The following is a 27954-nucleotide window of genomic DNA, read 5'->3' as shown; positions in this document are numbered from 1 at the left end:
TATCCTACTTGCTTTTTCCATAAATTTACTAGCTGAAAAAGTAAATTTAACAATGGGTTGAATTTTTTACATGCTATACCTCTGCAGGAGAATCTTTCTTGAGATTCTGTAGTTCCTGAAATAAGGTTAGGAAAAATATGGTATGTTTCCTATAATAAATACACTAAGTGTATCATTTACAAGGTCTAGAGCTTCATCCGCTGGAACTAGATGATGACAACTGGCAGGAACACAGCTCTAATTTTGTTTTAGACAGCCCTGCGAAAGCTTTCTTGATTTAGGCAAGGTATAAGGCTCTGGGGGAAAAAAAGAAATAAATCCTTATGCACACACTGAAAGGAAAGCTTGCCAGCTTCAGCTCTCCAATGACACCTTCTTGCATTGCACATACTCAGTTCCCTCGCAGATCCAATCTACAATCAAGCCCTGCAAGTTTCATCCCCACAGATGTTTCCAAATGTAGTCGAGCCCTGCATAAGTACAACTTCAGTTCCTCATAGGAACCATGGAGCTTCCTTTCCAAGGAGTTCCTGGGGACTCCAAGGGATTAGTTCCACACAGGGGCTGGGAAGCCCCTTTCCAAGGTCTCGGCATTTCCCTACCCAACCTGTGTACATAAGCAGTAAGAGGTCATTTGATATAAGTGCAGAAAGATGAGTTGGGAAGGTGGACAAAAAAAAGCACTGTCAGAGGTGAAAATAGGGTAATAGGGTGGACTATTTGGGAAGGTGGGAACTGGGATTAACGTCGCGTTTTGCGGAATGGCATGATGTGGGAATAGAAGAGTGGAGAACAATATTTTAAAGCTATTTCATACCTTGTGTCTCTGATTTTGCAGTGTTAACATTTGCTTAATGTTGATATGGAATTTGAAGACCTTCAGGATAGTATAAATGGACAGACAAGCTTTCATACATACACAGCATGGCTGGAGTACAGCTGACCTTAAAAAGTCTAGGCATTAGGCATTTAGCTCTGAGCTAGACTGACTATTTCTGGAGTAGTATTCATCTGGCCTTTCTTAAAGCTTAGGACAAGATGAATGAGTGTACATATTTCTAGATTTGACTAGTGAAGTTGACCGGTTCAGATTTAGACACTGAACTTTCAGAAGTGTGAAGCAAAGTGAGAAGAACCTCTTGTGAATTTTGCCTTCAAATCAATGCCCAAAAGGTACCCAGCAGAATTTGTGTTCACATGCCTGTGAGTAGTTTTTGATCCAGTATTTTAAATACAGTACCATGATCGTTATACTCCATACCAACAAAGCACACACAGATACACTGAAGCCACACTGTGAAATGTGTTTTGTTAGAATAAATTGACATTAATATTAGCTGTTAGGAGAGGGTTTCTCTTATTCCATCCATGTTGTTTTGATACAAGATTAGCAACATTTAGAGCTGTCCCCGCCCCCTAAAATAATTTTATGTTACAGAGAAAGAAACAACAAGGGTTTTGCCAGGAGGTGCAGGATTCCTGTAATCTTGGGATCAGTCACTCAATTCATTCAGTCCAGTTTTTGAGCATGCAGTAAAGTAAAAAAGGTGGAAAACAGGTTAAATACAGCATGGGGAGTTGTTAATATTTATTTCCCTCTTCACTGTACTGTTACGTCACTTCTGTGCAAAAAAGATAAATGCTTCAAATCAGCAACTGACAGGAGAAAGGGAAGTCAAAAAGCAGGTGAAAGATGCTAAGAAAGGCTAAAGACGTGAAGTCTGACTCCTGCTTTGGAGCATGAATTCTAGTACTTTATACCACTGTGCTCTGTACACCCTGTGTCTGGCAGTGCTTGTAAGTAATTGCATGGAAAAAAGGTTTTACTTCACTGTTTTGCAGCATTTGTAAGTAATTGCATGAAAAAAAGTTTTTACTTCATTGTTTCTCAATAATTGTTCATTTTCTTCTCGGAGCAGATGGTCAGATACAGCTTTAATTTTTGCATGATACTCTTCTCTCTTTATTTGCTTTGGATTCCAGTTAAACAAGGCAAGATGCTATGAAAAGTGTGAATAGTGGCAGAAGGGACACTCGTTGTAGGATCTATGTCTATATCAATACATTTCACTGCTTTCTTGCCACACACTCGCTAAGGAGGAACAACATAATTGGCAGAACCCCCCATTTTTTGTGTGTAGGCTTTAAAAGGCAGTGGCAAGAAGAAACTGGAGGAGAGGTGTTACATCAGAGCAGCTGAGTTTTGATAGAGTTTTCTTAAATTTTATTTTGTGCAGTCTTATTAGGTACAATTTCATCTGCCTTGTTGGTAGCATTAATGTTATTTAATATGTGAACAGCTGAGATGCTACAGGTAACAAATAAGTCGAACCGACAGGGATGCTTGTGACAAAATTAGAAATATCCAAATGCATTAAAAAACCTAGAGGTCTTGCTGATGTTTTGCTTTGGACAATGATTAGTTAACCAGATAACACAGATGTCAGGCAAGGTCTGTGAAAAGCGGGGGAAGGATATTTTCTTTGCTTTTGAGAGAAACTGCATTTTCAGCATCTTCCTTTTGTGATCCTTCTGCTATATCCTTTCCTCTTCCCTGGGAATCTCTTCTGTGAAGGAGCATTTCATGAAGGGTGGCACAGCAGCTTCGTCTCTGTAGGTCAAGAGGAGTAAAATGACGTGAAATGACTGAAGACACTTTTTTACTGGTGTGAAGCTAAGGTTTCCTTTGTATCATCTGTGTGGCAAACTCTGCTTCCCTGTAGTGGGAGCAGATAAGTATGATTGCTCATAAGTAGAATATCAGGATCCAGTGCTAACAGTTAAAAATATCATTGAAGGTCTTTGTAAGAACCTGTCCCATTTCCCCAAGAGAAATAGCACTTTCCTCTATAAAGTTAGACTGGTTATAATACAGTTATGCACTGATCAAAACCGAGCTTATCTGTAAGTATATAATAAAAATTTCCTAGTGTATGTTGCATATTTTATTGTAACAAATGTAGTAAAAAAACTCTTATAGTACAATATGGTGGAAAAACAGCCATCGGGTTTCATTGCTGGTATAACTTGATAGTATGCTTTCCCTGAAAGAGCTGAATTTAACTTTTGGAGAGGTTTTAAATGTTTAGGAGGCTGAGTCTCAGCTTCTATAAACTGAGATTTTTTTCTGTCATTGCATGTATGGTGCCTACTGTAATGGGAAAAGAATGCAAATATTGATCCATTCTGATGTATATAAGAGAAAACACAGGAAAAGCATCAATCAAGCAGCAAATTTTGCCTGATGCTGTGAAACCACCAAGAATAAGTTTAAAAAGAGAAGTTTACTTTCTTACGTGTCATTTCATGTCCCTCTTTAGAGCCTGATCTGGAAGATGGTTTTCTTTTTTTGCTGGGTGTTTTATTTTTATCATATTAACAAGAGTTCCAGTGGGGCCCCTCTGACAAGTGTGAAGATTTATTTGATTTTTGGTGGTTGTGTTAATACACAACCACAACTACATTTAATACAAAAACTGATAGATATAGCAACTGTAAATTCATGTTCTATTTGGAACATACCAGTGTTTATTTCATTTCTAGTTTAGTTTTCCTCATCAGCAAGATTTTTGTATAACTTTATTCAGGAGGACAACCTGAAATATTAGTTATGGTGCTCTCAAAAAGATTTTCTGTTTTCGCTCCTGTTGCACAATTCCTATCATTTTTGCCCTTCTAAAAAGAATATTGGGGAAATACCTGTTTCCTTATATTAACTCCAAATGGGGTGCAAATATGACCTCAAGAAAGGCACTTATACTTTTTCTAAGCTATATGTATTCTATAAGTGTTAAACTGATTGGCAGGGTAGGACCTTGCCAGTCAAAGCCACTCCAGCGAAGGTACAGGGCAGACTCTGGGGCATATTAGTCTGTCAGGATCAGGGTCAGGATCAGGCCTGGCGAGGGGACTCAGGGTCAGACATAGCCCAGGTTGACCGGACAGGGCCGTGGGGACAAGGACGGGCTGAGGCCAGGTTGAGTCATTGGTGGTGCCCATGGCTCTGCAGGGCTGTGATGGAGCCTGCAACCACCATCCTACAGCGTTGTTGGGGCAGAGATTGAGCAAAAATGGTGTCCTGGACCCATGGGCAGAGTAGGGGGAGGCTGAGGAGAGCCACTAAAGCCCTTCAAGACCCTTACAGCGACTCAGTTTGGAGTTGCAAACTCAGAAATTCATTATTCATTTATTTTGTGTCATGGTAGTGGAAGCATCATGAAGGTGTAGCTTTAAAGGTATCTAGTAGCCAGTGAGTTTGCTGTCCAATTTTCTCTGCCTTAGTGAATCGTTATGGGTGTTCCGGGAATGTAAAGCTGTTGGAAAATCAGGGCCCACTAAAAGGCCCTGTGTTGGCCCGTTGGTAACACCAAAGAGTACTTACCACGGAATCAGTTAAAACGATGATCCAAAACTGATATCTTCAGATTGGCACGGACTTAGGAAGATGCATTCCAAAATTCCCATCCGTCTGTTCTTTTCTGTGTCTATTTCCTCTTCTTTCAAGTTCTGCTAACAGTTACCAAAATTCATCAGGCACATCCCATTTTTTTATTTGAAAGTTGCATAGGCAGATGCAAAATGGTTTCATACTGTGTGATTAGGAGCTTTCTCCCTAAAAGAGCCTTATTGGGATGCTGGTTCCCTTGAAAAATAGGAAGCAAAGACTTGAAACTTCTCAGGTTTAGCAGGGAATTGAATCTAGGTTTGCTGCACTCTACATGAGCATCTTAACCAACAGACTCTTAAAAATGTGAGCAATTCAACTGGTGAGAGCACAATTTTAAAAGGAAATGGGTATGTTCTGCTCAGCTTTGTGAAAAATTTATAGCTACTCAGGACAATCTACGGCATAAGCATGCCTGCAGATCTCACCTGCTATATGTTAAGTGTCTCTCAGCAAAGTGGTATTTTACATCTGTCCATCTTCATGGATGCAAAAGACCATGAAAAGTGCTAGAACCTCTGCTTCATATTTCCTCTACTAATTACCAGCATTTAGAAGAAGAAACAAGCTGAGTTTGGATTCCCATTCTGCCTCATCTATCCAAAACAAAAGGCTGCCTGTAGTGGAAGAGCCCTCATTCATCCACAATAATAATAAACATTTTGTTGAAGACACTAAAGTAAGATTGCAGTTATCCAGGACTTTCCTTCTAGTCCATTGAGACAGGCATCTCTCCCGAGGACAGCTCCACTCCTAGGCAATCTGAGTGGTCTGGCAGGGGTACGCAATGAACAGACAAGAGGCAATGGGTACAAACTGAAGTACAGGAAATTCCATTTAAACACAAGAAACCACTTTTTACTGTGAGGGTAGCCCAGCAATGGAAGAAGCTGCCCAGAGAGGTTGTGGAGTCCCCATCCTTTTTGACATCCAAAACCTGACTGGATGCAGTCCTGAGCAACCTGCTCTACTTGACCTTGTGTTGAGCAGGGAGGTTGCTTTAGGTGATCCCCAGAGATACATACTAGACTCAACCATTCTGTGATTCTGTGATCTGTGAGCTACAGGGCGAGTTTACGTAGGGAGACAGACAACTGAATTACCAAAGTGGCAAACTAAAAAATTTTATGGAGCTTCATTTCTTTAGGGATCTTACAAAATAGAAAAACTTGTCTTATTATCAGCTGAGCTACCAGGAAAAAGAGCTCTGCTGTAATGACCTGTGCACAAGCCTGCTTAACATCAGCAGCTATAGTAAGTGGTATTCATCTAACTCAGTGCTGAAGCCCAGATTTAGAAAATAACCATGGATTTAACAGTCAGGGGAATCCTAGTGAATTGAGTCTAAACCATAGCTCATTCTGTCCGAAAGGAACCTAAGAAGACTAGGTCAGATTATGATGTCTCTGTAGATGTAGACACCAAAGGGAGCTGAATCTTGTAGCAACATTTATTCTTGTCTTAAAGAATGGCTCAAACCTCTATCCCATTATTTGATGCTTCTAGAAGTGGGTAGAAAGGAAGGAGGTAGAAAATGAGATTAAACAAGTCTATAGATGTTTTCAGAGTAGTTTGGAACCTGATTCTACATCTTGTTTGGGAATAGTATTCAGAGCTGTTCAGAAAGTATAAGGGTCTGTTAGGTGGTGTCAAATGCTCTAGGGGAATGAATATATCTAGAACACAGCCTAGAAGTGGAATAAATAATTTTAGTTTATTTTACCTCAGTTTCTGTAATAGCAGATCTTGCACTCAGTTTTTATTCAAGCAGTGGTTAGCATTGACTTGAATACAAATTATGAGAGCATCTCTTAAGGTCAGGTCTTCTTGAAGGAAGAGGTAATAATTTAAATTCCTGGCACTTGATCAACCTCACCTTTTTATTTGAGATGTATGTGGTAAAATGTTCTCATAAGTTTGGAGACTTAGAAAGAAAAAGGAAAAAAAAAAAGTTTCCTGGACCCGTGAATAAGCCAAACAAGCCTTGTTCTTGCCATGAACATTTAAACGAGCAAAGAGAGTTTTCGCAGGCAAAGTCTAGACATTTTTTTGCCAGGAGAAATAATTTAGGACTGTGCAAATGGGTACATTTCCTGCCTACTGAGATTTTTCTGGGCACAGTTCACCAAACCAAAAGAATGTTGTAAAATAGTTTTTCAGGAAATGGGTTGACTGTTTTTCTACTGATTAATAAAGCTACTTTTTGCAATAGCTGCTGTACATGATGGGTAGTGAGCTTTTTGGCATAGATGAGTCTCATTGTCCAGGGAGAGTGTAATGGGGGAAGAATATATGTTGGCATGAGAAGAGATATCAAGTGAGCAAAGATGTTCAAGGCAGATGTCAATTTTCTGTCATCCTGCCTACAATTGCATATCTTAGTGAAGTAGAGTTGTGGGGCTCCCTAGACTACCTCTTTTTATTGACCAGGGCTGACATTGACACAGGCTGCCCAGAGAGGGGGTGGAGTCGCCATCCCTGGAGGTATTGAAAAGACGTACAGGCATGGCACTCTGGGACATGATTTAGGAGACATGGTAGTATTGCGCTGATGGTTGGACTTGATGATGCTAGAGGTCTTTTCCAACCTTAATGATTCTATGATCACTGAGGCATCCTACACGTAGATCTCCAGCTCCTGGCGCTAAGGCAATAGCTGGCCTCTGCTCCATTCATTCATAGTTACCTTCCTCTCATTCAGCCTTGAGTATGGGGCCCTCCTTTTCATTGCTGCCTTAAACTGATGCATGGCACTGCTGTCTTCTAGTTAGGCAGGAAAACCACATCCTCCTAAAAGTGCAGTAAATGGGAAGCAGATTATCTCCTTTAAGGACATACATGTGGATACATATCATTTTCAACCGCCAGAGACCAGACCCCAGAAGAGCAAAGGCTGTGCAATTAGTCCAGTATTCTCCAGCAGCCTGAGAGCCTCAAGTTATTACCCAACATGAAGTTCAAATGCTCTGTAGACCAACATGAGATATGGACATTTACACAGAGGGGAAATACCAGCTTAATAGAAAGGATACGATCTGCCCTCTCAATGAACTGAAAGCCAGCTCTTTATTTTCCAAATTCCCTGAATATTAATATTCCCTGGGTGGAACAAAACTGAGCCATATGCCAGCCACCTGTTCACCATGCCAGTCTCATCCTGAGTTTATTTTCTGCTGTGTGTATCTGTGTCTCTCTATCTATATTCACACATATGGAGCACGCTGGCACCAGTGGCCAAGATGTAGAGCTAAGATAAGAGTGTCTCTGATGACAACTGGCCTTCTGGGACTGGGGAAAATGGGTATGGTTGGACAAGGCACATATTGCTTTCTTCGTGAAAAATAGATGTGTTTACTTCTGCACAGTGGGTACGCTCACAGCAAGCGTGGTATGTAACAGCCTACTGCAGACTGTGTCCTTTGGTGGCCAAGGAACTCTGGACCTCTTCTAATTCTCTTGCGGTGCCCATTTAAGCACAAGTCTAAATAAGGGCTAAAGCAAGTAAAAGGTTCCTGCTGTTAAAACACTGGGTGCCAATTTTTTCTTTACACCAGCATACCAAAATGACAAATGCTTTGGTGCAGTTTTTTTCCAAAGAACGGATTTTTGCCTCCCACCCTGTGCAAAGAGAGGCAGGCGGCAGAAGGGAGAGAACAGACTCATTCCTATTGCAGTGAAGAGCTCATTCAGAAGGCAATTTTGCAGTAATTGTATGTGGTTTCAGGATGTTGTTTCTTTGGGTGTTGGCAGGGGCATGACTATGCTGAGGAGCAGGTGGGCTCTGCAGCATGCCCTGCAGTGCTGGGCCCTTCGCTGCTAAGAAAATGAACACAATCAAGTGCACTCTTTCCCTCTGGGCCCAGATTTAGCAGGGGCTAAATTCAGGGTGCAAATGAGTCCTGCACTCAAACCTGGGCCGTAGCAGAGAGGTCTTTCATTATGAACATAGCCAGAGGAATCTTATAAACTTCCCAGTACAGAGCTGGGGCTATCATCCTCCAACAGCTATACACCCTAAGGATTTGCTCTGATCCTTAGCACAGATCATCTGACTTTGCAGAGCTCATCTGCCAAAAACATTGCAGTTTGTGCAGAGACATTGGCACCTTTTGACTGCTAAATCCTAAGCTAGTGCTCTGTGTCCTTTACACAGCCTTGTTAGTTGAAAAAGTGGGTCTGGACTTAATGGCTCATGAGATCCTACCTAACCCCTTCTTACTAACCAGCTGAAACTCCTTTCCCTATAGGTTCTTGGGAATGTCCACCCAGAATGTGATTTTATGACAGAGCTGAAGAAAAAGGAGGCTGAATGTCTGGAGGACTCAGAGGAGCGTGGGAATGCAACACCACCAGGTATCCTTGTGTGAGGGCTGGAAAGAGTGGCAGAGGAGCAATGCCCTACCAGAGTCAGGACACGTGATGCCAATGTGCATGTTTGAGTGTTTTACTTATTGTCCCACATCCCTGTTCTCTGGTCAGCTCTTCTTCCATCTACTCCCATTCCTTTCAATTCTTTTTTTCAACATTTTTTTTTTCACATTCAAATATGGATAGTCCATCTATCTGAGCGAATCCTTGTGTCCTTGTCCTATTCCTTCCCCAACTGGATGTGATCATGGCATCATGCTTGCTGTGTGAGGGTGTGTTGATTTTTAAAAACAGGGTAACCCCTTAATAACTACTGTAACCTGGTCTTTCTGTATCACTCTCTCCCATTTCCACAATACATTTTCATTTATTGTGTTATGTCTGAAAACCCACCCCTGTCTAACACAGGAGGTCTAACTAAAGCAGATTCAATAGTCCTCTGGAGGTGTTTGTTTCTTACTGTAGAATAAAAATTTTGTCTGAACTACTTTTATAAGATATTTAAAGAGGGGAAGATCAAAGTTTAAAAAGGTTTTGTTTTATTATTTTTTTAGTTGCTCAAACATAATTATACTTAAATATATATTTCATTTTCTGTCTAAGGTTGCAGGAGAACTTGGGACAAATTACTGTGCTGGCCAGAGGCAGATGCTGGAGAGATGCTTGCCTTACCATGCCCAAACATCCTCTTTCAGTTCATGAAGGAGACAGGTGATGTGCTGTGATGTGCTCCTGTTGTTGTGTTGTGTGCCTGGCAAGAGCGTTTCTAAAAATGGGGGGTGAAGACAGAACACTGCAAGTTCCTGCTCTCTAGTTGGATCAGAGCATTATTGCAAAGATTTCTGTAGGATCTGAGGGAGTTTCGCAGTTGTTCTTATATTTTAAGCATTATCCATAACTGGGTATTATCCCATAGTCTGTGATGAGGCCCTGAGCCGAAGAACACTGAAATCAATACAGTGATTTTCATTTGTTTCCATAGGCTTTGCAATCAGCTTTTAGCATGAGTTTTCTAGAGCTCATATGGGGGTTGTCTAGGTCAGAATTTGAGCATGAGGCTCCATGAGATTTATGATCTGATTAGTGTGGGATGAAATGAAAGGCAGAGGAATGAATAGTGTGGCTGTTATTTAAGACCAAGGTTGGAGATACAAAGCAGAATTTTGTCATTGAAGTAGCATAAGTATTGGGTCAAATGCAAGACTGTGCAAATTAGTGCCTTTGTGGCTGCTCACTCTCTGGGTGAATATGGCTAGGAACAAAATGCAAGCCCATAAGCAGGAAACGATTTTCCAGGAAAGACCTAGATTTGGCAGTTCCACAAGAAAAAGAAACTGCAAGGCCCAACCTCTGCCTCACTCAACACATGCTAGTTGTAAATAAGGGATAAGGAAAACCCCTTTCACTGTGCAGATTAATTTCCTGCCCTGGGATTCTCTTATTTATCCTTCATATGACTCATAAATCTTTTTATGGAAACCTGCTATGCTCATAGAACGAACTGCTTATTCCAACCTCTGATCTGCAAAGAAAGAATAAGCCCCAAGGAAGGTTGGAGTGAGAAAGAATGCATTAGAGGGGTGAGTGCTGACAGAGGTAGAAGTCTGATTGAGTAGTCCTTCCCAGACTTCTTCAGTTGACTTCCTTGACCCTGATATGATTTCTTCCTTAGTCCTTCCTGCCTTTACCTCTGTCACCTTGGTTCTCTCACTTCTTCCCATTGTTTGTCTCCAGATAAAGTGTAAAGTTCTGTATCTGACTGCCTGAACGTACACATGTGAAGTGTCCTATCAACTCTGTGAGATGATCCTCTCTTCCTGGTATAATCTTTGTACCAGCAAGAGATCTTCTCCTGGTTTTTATTTTCTGTGTCATGTGGCTCTTCACTGGAAAAAGTAAGTGCTTCTCTTTCAGCTGGGATAGTAAAAAGGAACTGCACAAAGAAAGGCTGGTCTGACACATTCCCTCCCTACCATATTGCTTGTCCAGTAGAAGATGAGATGCCGCTTGAAGAAGTAAGTTTAATTAAATAAATATTTGTGAGTGGTGTGCTGACGTTATAGGATTCCTTTCTATTCCTGAAGACTGCTGGGGAGGGAAGCTCAGATGAAGCTGGAATTTTTACCAAGTATGGAATGCAATTCAAATTTTACTCTAGTCACTTATTTTGGAGAATTACTAAGGGTGTTTTATTATTCAGGTATAAAAAGTGTGATAAAAATAAAGCCAGCTGCAAATTCCATACAATCATGCAGCTGCTATGCTTGCTCGCAAATATAACAGCTAGAGATACATCACAAAATGTTCATAAAGTATGAATTAAGACAATTCAATAATGTCAGTCAGCAAGATGACTTTATGGCATCACAGCATGAGTACAGCAAATGTGCTGTCATAACACCACTTTTCCAAAGTCAACCATATTTAAGCACAGGAGAATTTTCTGGTTTCTCATCCTGCCTGGCATAAAATGTCTAATTCAACAAGGAAGTAAAAAAAGGTTTCAAAATCTACGTCTTTGTAATGCAGATCAGAATTTGACATACTGCTTCAGTTAGATTTGAAAAATTGGTTATATTTAGAGTTTATCTGTACAGGGAAAAACACTGCTTCCATATGTGATAGTTGAAGTCAGCTTATCCTCACTCAGAGATCATGTCTGATAGAAGAGCCATTTAAATTAAAGTGCTTGATCTCTAACTAATAAAGATACAAACATACTGTAGAGATGTAAATCCTCTTTCAGAGAAAAGAAGCAAGCCAAAATACTATGCCGTATTTCAATGAAAAATATTAAAATCCTGAAAATTATTATGGTTACAAAAAGCCTCTTTTGCGATCAGGTTTTGTTGCCTTATTAGCTACTGTGGAGAAAATGAGGAGTAACTCGGTGGAAAGAATCTGAAGAAATCTCCACTAAGTTGAAACCAATAGAAAGGATGTTGAAATCACTTTAAATGATTAAAAATTAGTTGTCTAGTCTAACTTTAGATCTCTACCCTTCCTCTGTACAGGCTAAACACCACACTTTTTTCTTTATTTTTAAGTTAGGTGAATACTATCCTTTTTGGTCCACTATAGAGAGAATTAAATGAATATTTATACTGTACCTGATGAATTCCATTCAACTTGCTGGAGAAAATTTAGTTTATATCATCATGGGGAGATTTGTCTTCCCTTCCCACTGTTTTTTGTACTGACTACTACTGTGCTGTTTAACTCAAACTTTCCAGTCTCTAAGCTACAGTACCTGCTGCTCTCTGTAAATAAACACACTGAAATGCAACTCTTCTCTTTCTTTCCTTCTTTTATTGCTTACTTACCTTTCTGGTGTAAAAACAATCTTAAATCACAGAATCACAGAATCACAGACTCACAGACTGGCGGGGGCTGGAAGGGCCCTCTGGAGCTCACCCCGTCCCACCCCCTGCTTGAGCAGGCACCCCCAGAGCAGGGGCACAGGGCCGCGTCCAGGCGGGGGGTGAATGTCTCCAGGGAAGGGACCCCACAGCCTCCCTGGGCAGCCTGTGCCCCTGCTCTGGCACCCGCACAGGGAAGGGGTTTGTCCTCATGGTCAGGGGGAACTTCCCGTGTTCCAGCTTGTGCCCGTTGCCCCTTGGCCTGTTGTTGGGCACCGCTGAAAAGAGTCCGGCCCCATCCCCCTGACACCCACCCTTCAGATATTTATAGGCACTGATGAGACCCCCCTCAGCCTTCTCTTCCCCAGGCTGAACAAGCCCAGGTCTCTCAGCCTTTCCCCCCAAGGGAGATGCCCCAGCCCCTGATCCCCTTGGCAGCTCTGCGCTGGCCTTGCTCCAGCAGGTCCCTGCCCTTCTTGAACTGGGGGGCCCAGAACTGGCCGCAGCCCTGCAGGTGTGGCCTCACTGGGGCAGAGCAGAGGGGGAGGAGAACCTCCCTCGCCCTGCTGCCCACACTCCTTTCCATGCACCCCAGGGCACCGCTGGCCCCCTTGGCCCCAAGGGCCCGGTGCTGGCTCAGGGTCACCTCGCTGCCCCCCAGCACCCCCAGGGCCTTCTCAGCAGAGCCGCTCTCCAGCAGGTCCCCCCCAGGCTGTGCTGGTGCGGGGGTTTGTTCCTCCCCAGGGGCAGGACCCTGCACTGGCTCTGGTTGAACTCCATGAGGCTCCCCTGGGCCCAGCTCTCCAGCCTGCCCAGCGCTCGCTGGATGGCAGCACGGCCTGCTGGTGCATCAGCCGCTCCTCCCACCTTGGTATCACCAGCGAACTGGCTGAGGGGACGCTCTGTACCATCATCCAGGTCATTGATGAACATGTTGAACAGGGCTGGACCCAGCACAGGCCCCTGGGGAACACCACTGGTGACCGGCCTCCATCCAGACTCTGCCCCGTTGATCACGACCCTCTGAGCTCTGTTGTTGAGCCAGTTCTCAATGCACCTCACTGTCCTCTCATCCAGCCCACACTTCCTTAGCTTGTCTGTGAGGAGGCTATGGGAGACAGCATCGAATGCCTTACTGAAGTCAGGATAGACAACGTCGACTGCTCTCCCTTCAGTGAGTCTCTAGATTATTTTTTTAGTATTAACCTACATTTTACCTCAAGGTAAACTCCTCAGTTGCAGGTTTATCCACTTAAAGATTTGATTATTTTATGTGGTTTTCATCTCTGATTTGTAAGTGGAGGTTGACAACTAAGGCTAGCCTAACACAGCATTGATATGTTTCTTGTGGACTGGTGCCTTCCAGACTTACTGGCTAGCTTTGTAACTCTAAGGGACTTCTCCGAGCTCTGGCTGGAACTGTGCATAGTCGGGTACCTGGGTAATCACAGTTCACCCACCAGACAGAAAAGGCCATAGTTTCCACATCATTTAACTTCATCAATCTTGAAAAAAAATTACTGTGTAAGTCTAAGCTAGTCTAAGCTAATCACTACACAGTGATTAGCTTTTTTTTTCTACAGTGTGAGCTTTTCAAGGAAATATATTTGTTATCCCCACTTACTGCATTTACACTGAGGGGTGCTCTCAGAAGGGATGATCTGGCTTCCTATGGATGAAACTAACCTGGAAGACAAATGCAGGGTGCATGTAGTGTCCTCTGACCAATAACAAAATTCAGCCCATAGAATTAAACTATGGCTAGTCAGAAATGCACCCAATGTCAGCACAGATGTAACATCCTCAGCACCCTGCGCTTGTCAAGGCAGCTGTAGTGGTAGATCCTTTTTCCTGCTGACAGAAAGTGATAACGTCTCATCTTAAAATGAGTTGCATTGACTTCTGGGGGTGCTTGTTTCCCTTCATTAACTAGAAAAGAAACAGAATAAGAAGCAGGATTGTGTCAACATGTAAACAGTTTGGTCCTGTGGCCATGCTCTCACACTGCTCATTTTACTATAGACTCAGCTGCTCATACTTAGGCAACCAATTTTTAAGCACCTACATTAAATGAAATAAATCCTACCCAATGTCAGCCCTATAATGCCTTAAGTGATACTTAAGGCTCAAAACAAGTATCTGTCCTTCCCCAAAGTGAACTGTAGCAATGCATTGCATAGCTGCATAGATTTTAAGATATAAAAACATCAAATTGGGACCCAAGAGAGACCATGTTAGACTGAAGGGAAAGATTTACAGCCTAGAGCTTATTCATTCTATTTTCTGCTTCCATATGTGATAGCTGAAGTCAGCTTATCCTCACTCAGAGATCATGTCTGATAGAAGTGCTATTTAAATTGAAATGGATTTTGATTGACATTCTGACTGAGTAACAATTGAGTTTGGAGGCAAGAAGAAAGAGGAAAAAAATAACCCCAGGAAAAAACCCACCAGCACAATAAAAGTGGAAAAGAAGAATAGACAGCAGAATTGTAAGCAAGGAAGCAGAGTGAAGGAAAGTGGAGAACCATAAGGAAAGGCTGACAGAGGTCAGTGTTCATCATGCAGCCAGCTGCCACCAGGATTGTCCTACTCTTGCAGTGGAGAAAACACGATATAAGCATGCATGAGAGTTTTTACAATGCCTTTGTTGAAGACTGGCTTAGTATTTTATGGGTTTATGAATGAGCTGGAAACCACCCTGATCAATCCCTGTTTCTTTATCAGACTGGGCTGTATCCGCATAGCTACGGAATGGGTCTTCACATAATGAGTGATTTCAGTTGCACTTTGCGGTGGCATTAAAAGGGGAAAAAAAGGCAGTCAAGGATGTGAACAGATTGGAAGCACCAAACAAAGCAAAACTGCCAGAATCAGTAAAACAGCTGTCATTTGGCAGCAAGTTATGTGACAAATAATTCTTTTCTTTTATAGCAATCCTACTTTTCTACTATAAAGATCATCTACACCGTAGGATACAGTGTGTCTATCACCTCACTCATTATTGCCGTGACAGTTCTTATTGCATTCAGGTATGCAAAGTTATCCTCTCACCTCAATTCTTTTAATAGTTCTTAGTATCTTAGTTTGTATGAGACAACATTAGAGATAACAAAGTAATGTAGACAGAAATCCAGAAGAATAAAAATAAAAATTTCTGGCCATGTTGTTTTAAAAATATTAAATTGAGGCTAGAAATGAAAAGTGATCAGAGCGAGCCAGACATAAGAAGAATCAAAACTGGGAATTAAATGCCAACTTCCTATCAGAGAAAGTTAGCAACTCACTTTGATCCTAAATAACTAATAAATAAATTTGCCTGCTTTCACCGGAATGAAGACAATTTTTTATTAACTGTGTGCATTTGCCTTTTATGGCCTCAGCAAATTTTATATTAATAAGAAGAATATATACAAAGAACTCAGTTCTGAATCAAGGTTTCTGTGGCACTGCATATATTACTATTGAAGCATTTACAACTAAAGGCATGTTTTGAAAGTTAGGCTCTGAATTTGGCTACCATCGGTAAGATTCCTTTCCTACAGAACTACCCAGATATTAGGCATTTTCAGGTATAATTTAGAGTATCTAGAATAAAAGTGACTGTTTATTTTCTCATTTAATGTAGATTTGATGTTTTCTGCCATGTAGGATTTATTTTATTAATCTTTGTTTATGTCTGGTATTTGTGCAGGACAAGGAAGAGATTTATTATTATGCTGTGAGAATCAGGTTTCTCAGGGGAAAGTTTCTTGACCTCTGCTGGTTCCTAGCTCATGTCTGGAAGTCAACAGATATGTTTATTGACATCCACTCTGACCTCAGGAAAACAAACCAGCCCAAATACGGGAAAAGAAAGAAACAATGGACATAAAGAGACTTAGCAATAGGGAGGAAAAAGTTATAGTTAACAATGGACTTGGCGTTTGAGTTCAGTAATAAAATTCTGCACGCTCTAAGTGAGTTTTGAGATTAGGTGACCCTGAGATTACTGGGTCTGGATGGAATTCAGCTTTTAATGGGGCTCTTTGCTAATTAGGTAAAGTCTTCAGCCTCAAATGAAAACATAAAGCTGAAGCTGTATAACTGCTCCAAAAGCCTGCATTTAATAACAGTCAAAAAAAATTAATCTGAATTAACTGAACATCAGCATTTAAAGTAGATGTGCCAAATTGTTTTAAAGCAATTCTCTGCATTCAGTTAAGTCATAAGAGTAACTTTGGTAAATTAAGGAACTATTCTTTAATTCTGGATAAGGCTGTCTGCACAGGGGTTTAACACAATTTCACTCCCTCACAGCATTTTGCTATATAGAAAACGTTTCTTAGTAATCATTACCCTGTTCATTGAGAAAACTGTCTAGTTAATTCAGGATATGTCTGCATGCTCGTTCTTGGGAGTGGTTTAGGCACAGTCGATATCACTATGACACAGTTGCACCAGTAAAGATCATTTCTCAAATGCAGGCTTCTCTTGGCCCAAAAATAATGCCGACCAAAAGGCTGGCTCAGGTATACTGAACACAAAGTGAGATTCCTGGAATTTGGCAGACTAGAAACACCACCAGGGTACCACCTAACAAGGAAGGAGATTAAGATGTAGACTGTGGGTGAACTGCTTTAGATGAGGAAGGGTTCTGTCTCTGACTGCCTGCAGAGAGAGCTGAGTGGATGAAAGTGTTCTTTCTATGCATGCCTGGAAGTACCTGAGTTGAAACAAGGACTTACTGCATGTTTGAATTACTGCCAGTACAAGTCAGTTAATTACCTCAAAAGGACATTTCTGCTTTTCTTCCAGGAGGCTTCGCTGTCCCAGGAATTATATCCATGTACAGCTCTTTTTTACTTTTATCTTAAAAGCTATTGCCATTTTCATTAAGGATGCTGTCCTTTTCCAAGAGGAAGACATCGATCATTGCAGCTTCTCTACAGTAAGCACATGAAAAGCAGGATACTGTGGTACTTGATGTTTTTGCATGCCATCTATAAATGGTTTCACTTTTCATTGCTTTTTCTTTTTTACTAGGGTTTTTTTTCTTCTAACCTTGTAGTGAAAATTATATAATTCTTTTATTCAGTATGTTTTACCGCCATAAGTATGCACCTCAGAACTTCTGCATTCTGAATGCATCAACGTGTGATCCAGTAGTACTCTAAATCAGATATACTCTTTGCCATAGAAAAAAGTAGTATCATTACACTGTTGCACTTCTATAATCTGAATTAAATACAATCTGAATCTAAAATTAAAGATTTCTGAGTACTTCATAACGCAACTTTTAAAAGATGTTTCTTCTGGAAATGTTGGGCTTCATGTTCTGACTAGAAGCTCTGAGTTGTAAACCACAAAACACACAAGGTACTAGACAATCAACTTAGCTTTGGTCTAGCCACATGCATTGGCAACATGGCAATGGTTTTCAAACAGACGTCTATGGGATGACTTTCCTGCATTGCCATATTACATTTGAAGCTTTCCCTTAAACATGCATGTAATTGTAAGATCATTGTAGAACTCAGCCAGAATGTCACATGCCTGTAACCTCTGCAAATCAAACACATGTGTGCTGAAGTATTGCCAAAACTGTGACTTTCCTGTTCCCTAGACTGAATGCAAGATCTCCGTTGTTTTCTGTCACTACTTCATGATGACGAACTTCATGTGGCTGCTAGTAGAGGCTCTTTACCTAAACTGTCTACTACTCTCATCTCTTTCTCATGGAAGAAGATATTTTTGGTGGCTTGTTCTCTTTGGCTGGGGTAAGAAAGGCTTTTACATGAAACTAATAAAAGGCAAGATGTTACAACAGGCCTTATCCATCCCATTAAAATACTGGATCTGGAATCTATCTGCCTAATTGAAGTGCCTAACCTGGGAATTGCTTTGATTTTATTTTTACTTGCATATTAGTGGGGAACAAATAGTTTTTTTAAATACGGCATTCAAGTCCCTATGAAAGAAGTGGAAAATTAAGTACATTTGCAAACCCACAGAGATCCAGTCCACTCAACCTTCTTCTCCCAACTAAAAACACAGATTCCTCTAAGGAGCTAGCCAATCACCTAAATTAAGTGTACCTTGCTTCAGTTCATGCAAGAATATAGTTCCATAGTCTTCTCCTGAGAATGGGTCCATCTGCAGGCATAGCAGGCGTTTTTGTAGTCCTGATATTTCTACAGCCCGTCTTTTGCATTGGGCAACTGTGTAAATAAAGGAACTCTGGCCACTAAATAAGAGTGCAGGCATGAGACAGCAACATCTCCACTCCTTTTTCTTTTAGTCTGCAATAAATCTAATTGTTCAGACCTTTGTGGTGACTTAAAAATCAGAAACTAAGTGGTTTCCCACATAAAGCTGCTGTGTAAAGGAAAAAGCAGAAAACTCCTGCTTTGTCAAGCAGAAAACTCCTGCTTTCCTCTCTCTCAAGGGGAATTTTTGGTCATTCAGGAAGGCAATCCATGCATGTTGCCACCAAAGATTAAGGTAGGCCTGGCAACTAAGCAGAGCGAACAAATTTTTGTGTTTTAGGGAGACTTCAAGTGCCTTCTTAGGAACGTGTAAGGGAGGCTGCATCACATTCTGTGTTTGTAAAGTGTCAGTATTACTATTGTTTTAAGATTTGGTAAACTCTATTACTTAATATTTTGTCATGCAAAAAGCACACTTAAATAAAACTGGGTTTTAATGTGCTATTTGCATGCAGGTGTTAACTTCAGGTGAGATCACACATATGAACTGTCTTCATGTTAGTAAGAGGGTGCGAGTTCTGTCCTCTGTGGCAGAACTGTATCATGTGCAAAGTGTCACCCTTTATATCTTCACAGTGATCCATGGCCACCAGTTAGTGCCTTAACTTGTTTCGTTACATCATGGGTGTTAGGAGACTTCTTTGTAGGTTTATACCATGAGTCTAAAGCAATTCCTGTAACGTGAACAGGCCACAAAGGGTAATTCCAGTTCAGAAAATGAATGATCTGTATCATCAAAGCAGAGTTTCAGTGCACGAGATTTGGATTAACTGATGAAATTAGACAACTAAGTTTTTGTTTAACTGTCTAACAGGTTTTCCAACGCTTTTCACCCTTATATGGATATTAGCAAAATTCTACTTTGAAGACACAGCGTAAGTCATTGTTTCCTATATTATTCTAGATTCCTGGGTTATATTTTCAATGTAATGACAGTGATGAAGGCTTATGTAATTTCAGTTACATGGGAAAATAACACCAGTATATTACCCACCCTTCCCTATACCACCAAGTAGATTAGTGCCTGCCGTGGATTTCTGCATTTCCATTCCACTATGGACATAGAGAATGAGGATTACTGTCTCCATTAGAGTATATTAAGGCAATGATATTGTAATTGTGCAGGGGATGCTTCCCAGGAACCCCAAATATATATTTGTGCTGCAAGTAAAAAAGAGAGATTCTAATCAGATAACCAAAGTAAGGAAGCAAAATTTTAGAAGTTTCTCACACATAACACATTTTGATATTTCTGAAGCCTGGAGCGCTCACTATTTTACACAGAGAAAATCTTTCATGTCTTAAATAAGTGTCTTTGAAGGAAAAAGCTATATCTTTGTATTAGTCATGGCATCATCTGTTTAAGTTTTTTGTCTGAGTTGTTGCATCCATGGCTGTCACTTAATACATCAGGATCACTATTTCTGTTTAAAAAGAGTAGGATAACCTGTAAAAAGTATGTCCTGTTCAAAGCAGAGTTTAAATATTTGGATACTTGTGCTATACCCGTACTTCCACAGAAATATATTTCTGTTCAGATTTTCACTGACACTGCTATGTAGTGTCTTACTTGCAGTGATTACACACATGTCTTTTCTAAACTTACTGTTATTTCTCAGATGCTGGGATATTAATCAAGGCTCTCCATACTGGTGGCTAATCAAAGGACCTATTATACTTTCTGTTGGGGTAGGTAATTCTAAGTTTGCCAACATTAATTCGAAGAAAAAAGATTTTTCAGTTAAAATCTCGTTACTGTTTGCTGAAATGTTGTTTGAAATAAGGAAAAGGAATGGTAGAAATTCCACAGTAAACTTGCCTATGTCCAAAGAAGCAGAGAACTGTCCCTCTCTCCCCAAGCAAACATCCTTCATAGAAGGCAAAGATTTCATAGAATTGTCAGTTTGGTTGAAATTAATGGCAGGTGAGATGTTAAGCCATCCTTACAATATTTGAAAACCCAAGTTTAAGCCTAAGAGCCCAGAATCATCCATAAATTTTAATACAAACTTTTAAGGGCAATAAGCTTCTCTTCACAGGTGATAACAATGATAATAGCTCTTGAGCCTGACATTTATTGAATAAACTGATGGGCTTTAAATGATTATCGTGTATGATTACTCCCACATGTCATTAAACCCAAGCAATGTTTGAGGAAGCAGCTAATCGATGACCTTAAGGCCCTCTATTAAAAGCTTAATTTAACTGGAGGACAGATACATACAAAAAAGCCATATACAGGCAAACAATGTGAATGAAGAATCTCAAGTCGAATTCTGGTCATAGTTTGCCATGTTTCAATAAAACATTACATTTTCTTCTACCTCCATTATTATTTCCCCTACTAGCGCTCATCTGACATCCACATTTGAAGCAAAGAGAGTTGGGGAAATACAGTGATGATTTTTCTGCTGCAATGTACTTAAGACATCACTGATGAATAGAATGAGATTGGACTTTTTGGTAAAATGTCAACATTTTTAGGCAAAATTAAGCATTCAGCCTCACCTTAAAAAGAGCTGGTGTATACAGACACCCAAAAATGCATAGGAAGAAACTCACTGAGGGTGGAAAACTGCACAGCTTCACAGACTTTGGTAAACTTGTGCCAAACTGCAATTGTAGAAAATTTGGTTTGCAAGTTAGGATTGACCCTATCTAGCTTTGGAGCTGGGCTAATGCTTCTCAGTTCCCATCAGAGTCAACAAAGAGAAATACGCAATTTTGGTATGTGATTCATCTGACTTATAATTGATGACTACATTTGGAGGATATGATCTGTACCCAACTCCACCTAAGGCTCTATTGGCTGTACGGTCTGGCTCTCCACTGACTACAAAGGGAGAACAGGGTGATCACCTCAGATACAGACATGTCATTGTAGATACTCTATTTAGTCAGATGAGTTCTACTAATAATATCTAAAGATATTAGCCAGAATTTAATGCAATAGCAGTCTCAAAAGAGAATCAAAATTATATGAGCTACAAAAAATAAAAAGAATCATTCAAGCTATTGATAAAAATAGTTTACTTAACAAAGTCAAAGTCTCCAGTTTTTATCTTCAGCTATTTCTTTAAGAAGGAATGCAACCTATTGAGATGTTTAAATGCTGCCAACAGGAATGACATTAATAATCTTACATTGGTCTCATTGAAACTGAACAAATCACATAACAACTGAAGTAAAAAAACAGATTTTCATTGCAAAGTTTTACATGTAAAAGTAACCTTTACTTTCCCCCCCACCCCAAATATTGTGAACAGGTCAATTTTGTCCTATTTATCAACATCATCAGAATCCTGTTGAAAAAGCTAGACCCCAGACAAATCAACTTCAACAATTCTTCTCAGTACAGGTAGTGTACGGAATTTAAAAAATTATCAGTTATTTTAATCAAAAAAACTTGTATCATCTTTTCTGAAATGAGAAGCATGTGTCCTGTGTCACAGACGGGCTCAGTTTGGCTGGCATTAAGTATTAGAAACTCCCAACTTTATGCCATTCCCAAGGAAACTACTGCAAGGATGAGACTCATCTCACCTAATAGTGACCATCTAAACATGATGTATTCATATCGGTTCAGATGTCTACCTTCCAATGACAACCAATAGAGAGACTTGGAAACCGTTAATTGAATACACATTATGTATCTGATTTAGGGTAGGATAAATCACTCTCTACAGATATCTTTTCCGTACCAGAACTATAAAGGGAACCTGCATATTACATCCTCTGTATTTATTTACAAATAAATGTCAAATTTTTCATGGCTCCGATGGGGCAAAAGATATTCTACTCCCTCATGTTTTCCTGAACTGGAACTCATTCAGAAAGACGCAATGTCAAAATACCTTAAGAAAAGCCATGAACGTGATATTTCCATGAACATGGTATTGCCAATAGGGCAATAAGCATAGGAAACCTATTTTCAGCTAGTTTCTCATTGTGCTTGCTGTTCAGCACTGTAGTCCCACAAGATATGAATTTCACAAGCAGGTATTTAGATCCTCTTTTTAATTTCTGCTCATTACCATTGCATGCTGCAAGCATTAATCTTTACTCAGGAAAATAATATTTTCTCATGTCCTGTGCTAGACGTCTTTCAAGGTCAACTCTGCTTCTAATTCCCTTATTTGGAACCCATTATATTGTCTTCAACTTTCTTCCGGAATATACCAGCCTGGGGGTTCGGCTTTACTTAGAGCTCTGCATTGGATCTTTTCAGGTAAAGTGACTGCAGAGGCTTCAGTTCCTTCCTGGTAGATTTTCTAGTTTAATCTAGTGTATACATAACAACTAGTATTGCACAAAAAATCATTGGATCCTGGTGCTAGTGTCTCCTCACAGGGTTCATGGTTCTTTGCTGAGTTACGGTATCTGAAGACATGACCTACATCCTGTCTGGCTGTAGGCTAGACTGTATTTTTGCAGCTTTTACAAATACGAGGCCAAGTTTTTCAGACGCATGTGTAAATTGGATGGTGGGACAAAGTCAAGCATGGAAACCTTCTTTGCTACCAGTAGTAATCCACATACCTTCCCTGACATCACTGACAAGATCAAGCTGATTTGGGCTGTTGATAAATTATCCAGGGTCAACCAAAGCTGCAGGTCCAGCCCCCTTCCAAATTCTTTGGCAAAGAATAGATTGATAGGCAAGCATATAAACAGAGACTAGTGACTGATGCACTTATCAGTCCAGTACAGACTACTGCCCTGAGGAATTCTACATGCTTTTCCCTCCTGGGTAGGCAAAATGTTTGGTGTACTTTGGGTGCCCCCAACCGCTCTCAGTTGACACACAGGGTATGGACAGCTTGAGGAGCTTGGTGCCAACCAGAACAGCTACTGGGGCTGCTCTGACATACCCTCCAGGTGGCTTTGCTACCTGGGTTATGAGCAAGGCAGCACTCAGCTGCCCTTTGCTTTCCTCTGTTTCCCTGTGCTACATCTCAGAATTTACAAGAGCAGCTGTGGGCAATCCTACCAGTCTTTACAAGGGAGCATGTCTCCCTCTGAATGGGTGCATGGCATCATTTGTCAGTGAACATCGCTGAAAATCCAGCAGTTGGGCTGGTTTAGTCCTCTTGAGGGGTTAATCCATTGTGTTGATCCTGTCTAATATATCCTGTACACCTTAATCCTGACCCTTGTGCGTGGAGCTGGCCTTCATTGAGTTAATTAACAATGTAAGGAATAAGTAAACTGAATAAAAGGATGAGGTGTTTAGCTGGTATCTAATCACATGGGTCCACTGACCTCCTGGGATTTACCTGGGTTTATCTCAGTTCAGAATTTTAACAAAGGTATTCAATAGGCCGGAATTTTATCTCATCTGATATACTGCAAAGACACAGAAGTTGACTGGAAAGCTGTATGAGCTCCAAACATAGATCTCCTTATGAAGTTTATGTTTCCTTGCTGATTTGCACTCTGTAAAGAATTAGCTCACAGTGTGTCAGCCTGTAGAATGGACCATACTTTTGAAAGCATAATGTGGGAGAACTTCAGTTGCTATAGCATCTGTTCCTGTGAATTCATATCACCTTACTGAACTTACTTTGGTGAGCTAGTTCATTATCTGGCTGATCAGTTTTATTGGCGATACATAAGGAATTTTCCAATTTATAGCAACACTCCAACTTATAATGATACTCATTAATTCACTTACACAGTGCCGTCATGAAATCAGATAGTGCAAGTGGCTTTTTCAAACTGATGACACTCAACTTTGTTTTTACTTTTTTTTTCCCAGGGTTTTATTGTAGCAGTTCTCTACTGTTTCCTGAACCAAGAGGTAAGGGACCTACCTATGTCCTCTACAGTATTACTTTCACTAGCAGATATATAAAGTTAATAAACAGTTTCATACAAGCAGATAGTAAAATATTTTAGTTCCTTATGGTTGCCAGTTAACATGGGAATCAATGAAGTTGAATTTCATTTCAATTATCTTCATGGGAATGAAGCCATCTAGTGGAGAAACGAACTTTTGCTACTTTGCTATTCCATCAAGCTTTTTTTTTATCCTTTCTGCTTATTTTGTACTATAGCAGGGCTTGGGAAACCCATGCTAGGTTCAGAGCTGAAAGCACAAGCTACTGCAGTGATGCATAGAGATCTTCAGTTACTAAAAGTCTGTGATTAAACTGGACAGAATTTAAATTTATGCTGATTGTCCCATACCAAAATATTATTCTCTTCTTCCATTTAGAATATGTAAATCAGAGATTTACTGTCGGTGGGACAGGAATCATTCCACTTAGCTTAGTAGCCATGCCCCTTTTTATAGCCTAGACATTGTATTAAGGATGCATCTTAAATGAATTATTATGAATTATTATTATGGATTCGTTTTCAAACTACACTGAATCTACTGGTTTCTACCTGCAGCTCCTGAAAAGGGAGAGCCTCCTTACTCGTGTATGCCACCCCACAGGGCATCCCCTAGGGAGTCAAAGGTGTCTTTAGAGGGTGAATCCTGCCCCTAATCATCACAGTCAGTGAAACTTAGAGAGGTATTGAAATGAAAAAGTCCAGTAGTCTGTGTGAGAGGCAGCTGACCCGCTATAGACACCCTGGGATGTATTGACTAAATCGCCATTTCCCAAGTTTAAAATCTGGGGCTTATTAAGTTTGCAAAGAGTATGTAAATGTCTACATGTGCCATGGTCCACACTTTCTTCATAATTTTGTTAGAAATTTCTGAAATATTAAATCGAGCATCTTCAAATGTGTTAAAATTTCTTAGCCTTTCTGTTGAGTTTACTGCTGTGAATTGTTGACTGCTCTAACGATGCCTGTGCTTAGCTAACACTCCCCTTCACTTGTCTATTAACAGTCCTAATCTCTTTTGATAGTAGACCATAACTTTCCGTCCAGCTTGACATCCCAGACCTACAACATACAACACTTCAATTTAGAAATTTCCTTCCCATTAAACATCTGGGAAAGTACATTTCTAATGAGAATCAGATGGGAAATCAGGCTTTAGTGGCTGGTCTGGACCCACTGTATCTTTCTGTGAAGCTGCCAATGCATGATATACATAGTTGTCAACAACAGAAAGCAAATGTCTCCTGATGGTTGATGGCCTTCACCTCACAGTAATATAAGTAGCAAAGTAGTATTACTCCTCAGCCACAAATTGGTGGATGTCAGTTAAGAACTTGCTACAGATTATACTTTTCTAGAAAGAGATGGAAACAAGACAACATGCCTTAACAACTAAGGAAAAGCAAGAAATGTGGAGAGAATGTGTTTAATTGTGTAGGCAACATTGGTGAGACCATTACTGGAATAAATTTTCAAAGGGATATTTAAAATGAAAAAGGGAGAAGATATTAAAAAAAAAGCTGAGAAATACTTTAGTGGTGGAGAAAATGTTTTACAGTGCTAGACTGAGAGACCTCAAGCTCTTTTTTATCTCAGAAGACTGAGGTAACTTGACTACCCATAAAGATATCAAAGTATAAATACTTTGAAGGGGGAAAGTTACTTAGTGTTGACAGACTTTTCAGTTCAGCAAAGGACGGTGGACGGAGGATCACCAGGTGGAATTGGAAACCAGAAAAGTTAAAAATGGAAGTGGGACTTTTTTCATTTATTTAACTGTGTGACAGCTCTAATATTAAACTTTGATTGTTGGGCCCACAGTCCTTAAATAGGGACACAGGACTGGGCAGACTCACATGAAGTGTCTTTACTTCTTGAAAGGAAGAGTGGGGTCCATTTGCTCTTTTCAACCTTGGAGGCCAACTCTGAGATAACCACACTAGACATTTTCATCAGTGCAGAGGGATAAGCATGCTGAGACAGGCTAGATGGAACGATCTCTGGAGGACCCTATTTTTCTCTGTCAGCTAGAAAGGGAGCCCGGAGGAACTGACTTGGACTGAGACCCATCCCTAGAAACATTCAAGGCCAGGTTGGACAGAGCTCTGAGCAACCTGATGTGGTTGAAGATGTCCCTGCTCACTGCAGAGGGGTTGGACTGGATGGCCTCTAAAGGTCCCTTCCAACCTAAACTCTTCTATGATTCTGTGAGATACCTAAATTTTCCCCTTCTCTAGCCGCTATTTCTGTCTTTCCTCTTTCCCACCGGTCTACTCCCAGGCAGTATGTGACCGCAAAACAGCATTCTCCTTTCCTTTTGAGGTACAAACGGAAATTGTCCGGAGGTGGCACGGTAAGAGATATGGACTTATGCCAGTGTGGAGGAGGACAAGATGGACTGTGCCGTCTAGTTCTGGAGTAAAAATGACCACATCTGTGTGCTAAAGATGCCCTTAGGATCTGGAGTAATCATATATAAAAGCTCAGTCAGGAAAAAAAACACAACTAAACAAACCAAAAGACCCACCAAACATAAGGCTGTTTATACTGAGCAAGTTGGAGGAGGATCCACTTCTGCAGCAGTTCTGCCTGTCAGAATTCTTTTGCAGGACAAGCATTGCAGTGACATATTAAACACCGACTGGCTGGTCAGAACAGCCTTCTCATTGATATACTTTGCACCACAGCAAACACAAAAATCACTGATTGGTTAATTTCCGGTGCACTTTCACTGATGAACCATATAGCATAGTATGTCTAGGGAGTGGACACCAGTAGTACCGTTCAGTGACACCATAGATGACCAGCTCTGGAAACTGGTATTCCATCCCTACATAATGGGAAATGGAGTCTATCCAGCTTGTTCAAGCTTTGCTCCTTGTCTTGGTTCAGCAGACATGCAAATAAGAAGCCAAATGTCTTTCTAAACTGCAACATAGTGACTAAAAAGTCCATTTTTTAGTATTTTCTCTTTAGAAGCAAAAAAATTTCAAAGCTCAAAATAAAAACCAGTACACTAATGTTCTGGCGTTATTCCAGTAGCTACATGTTAGAAAGTTTCTGATACCCAAGTAGCAGGAAGTGGATGTGTTGGGAAGGATGAGGCATTATAAGATAATCATTAAGGAATTGCTCTTTGCAAGTAAGTTCGAAAGAAAAGCAAACTTTTGCACAGAAAGAGAGTGAGTCCCACAGGAGATGGACTAGGAGACTGCTAGGAATACTGCTAAGTATTATGTTGACTGTTTTTACTCTCCAGTGTTGTAAAATATTCAGAAACTTGAAAATAAACTTGCATTCCCCATGTTTGTACTTAAAGGGTTTTGTTTGTTTGTTTGTTTGTTTGGGTTTGCGGGGTGTGGCGTGCTTGGTTTTTTGTTGTTTGTTTTTTGAACATTTGGGCTTGGAAAGGAGTGAAGAAAGGTAACCTGTACTAAGCGGTGAGGACTATGAGACTGGCACATTGTCACCCCACTCTTCTGGACATTCCAGTGAGCTGCCAAGACTGATTAAACAACAGAAAAGATAATAGAGAAAAGCAGACTTGCCTTCCTTCTTCCTTTGTTGTACCCAGGTAATTACATCTAACTTGAAAAAGCAGAATGTTATGCCATCTTGTTTTTGTGTGAAAGCTGACTCCCAAGGAGGTGTCTTCCTCTTTCCATTAAAAATTTGGTTTTATCCTTGTTTTCACTTC

General features: G+C 40.5%; 1 protein-coding gene across 1 annotated transcript; it reads left to right on the top strand.

Moving 5' to 3' along the window:
• Positions 1-1740: 1740 nt before the first annotated feature.
• Positions 1741-26679, top strand: GHRHR (growth hormone releasing hormone receptor). The gene is made up of 13 exons (XM_075086103.1): positions 1741-1797; positions 8692-8797; positions 9416-9523; positions 10727-10827; positions 15106-15203; positions 16969-17101; positions 17777-17930; positions 19234-19294; positions 20039-20108; positions 21686-21777; positions 22518-22647; positions 24178-24220; positions 26528-26679. The coding sequence occupies exons 1-13, from the start codon at positions 1741-1743 to the stop codon at positions 26677-26679; spliced, it is 1305 nt and encodes a 434-aa protein (XP_074942204.1).
• The last annotated feature ends 1275 nt before the right edge of the window (positions 26680-27954 follow it).

This window comes from Phalacrocorax aristotelis, chromosome 2 (genome assembly GCF_949628215.1).
Source record: "Phalacrocorax aristotelis chromosome 2, bGulAri2.1, whole genome shotgun sequence".
Classification (NCBI taxonomy): domain Eukaryota; kingdom Metazoa; phylum Chordata; class Aves; order Suliformes; family Phalacrocoracidae; genus Phalacrocorax; species Phalacrocorax aristotelis.
This window is presented reverse-complemented; position numbering and strand designations above follow the sequence as displayed.

Coding starts and splice junctions, on each gene's coding strand:
- GHRHR (XM_075086103.1), top strand. CDS start 1,741: ATGAATTCTAGTACTTTATACCACTGTGCTCTGTACACCCTGTGTCTG. Junction 19,295..20,038: donor TTCTACTTTGAAGACACAGC/GTAAGTCATTGT, acceptor GTTATTTCTCAG/ATGCTGGGATATTAATCAAG. Junction 22,648..24,177: donor TCTGCATTGGATCTTTTCAG/GTAAAGTGACTG, acceptor TTTTTTTCCCAG/GGTTTTATTGTAGCAGTTCT.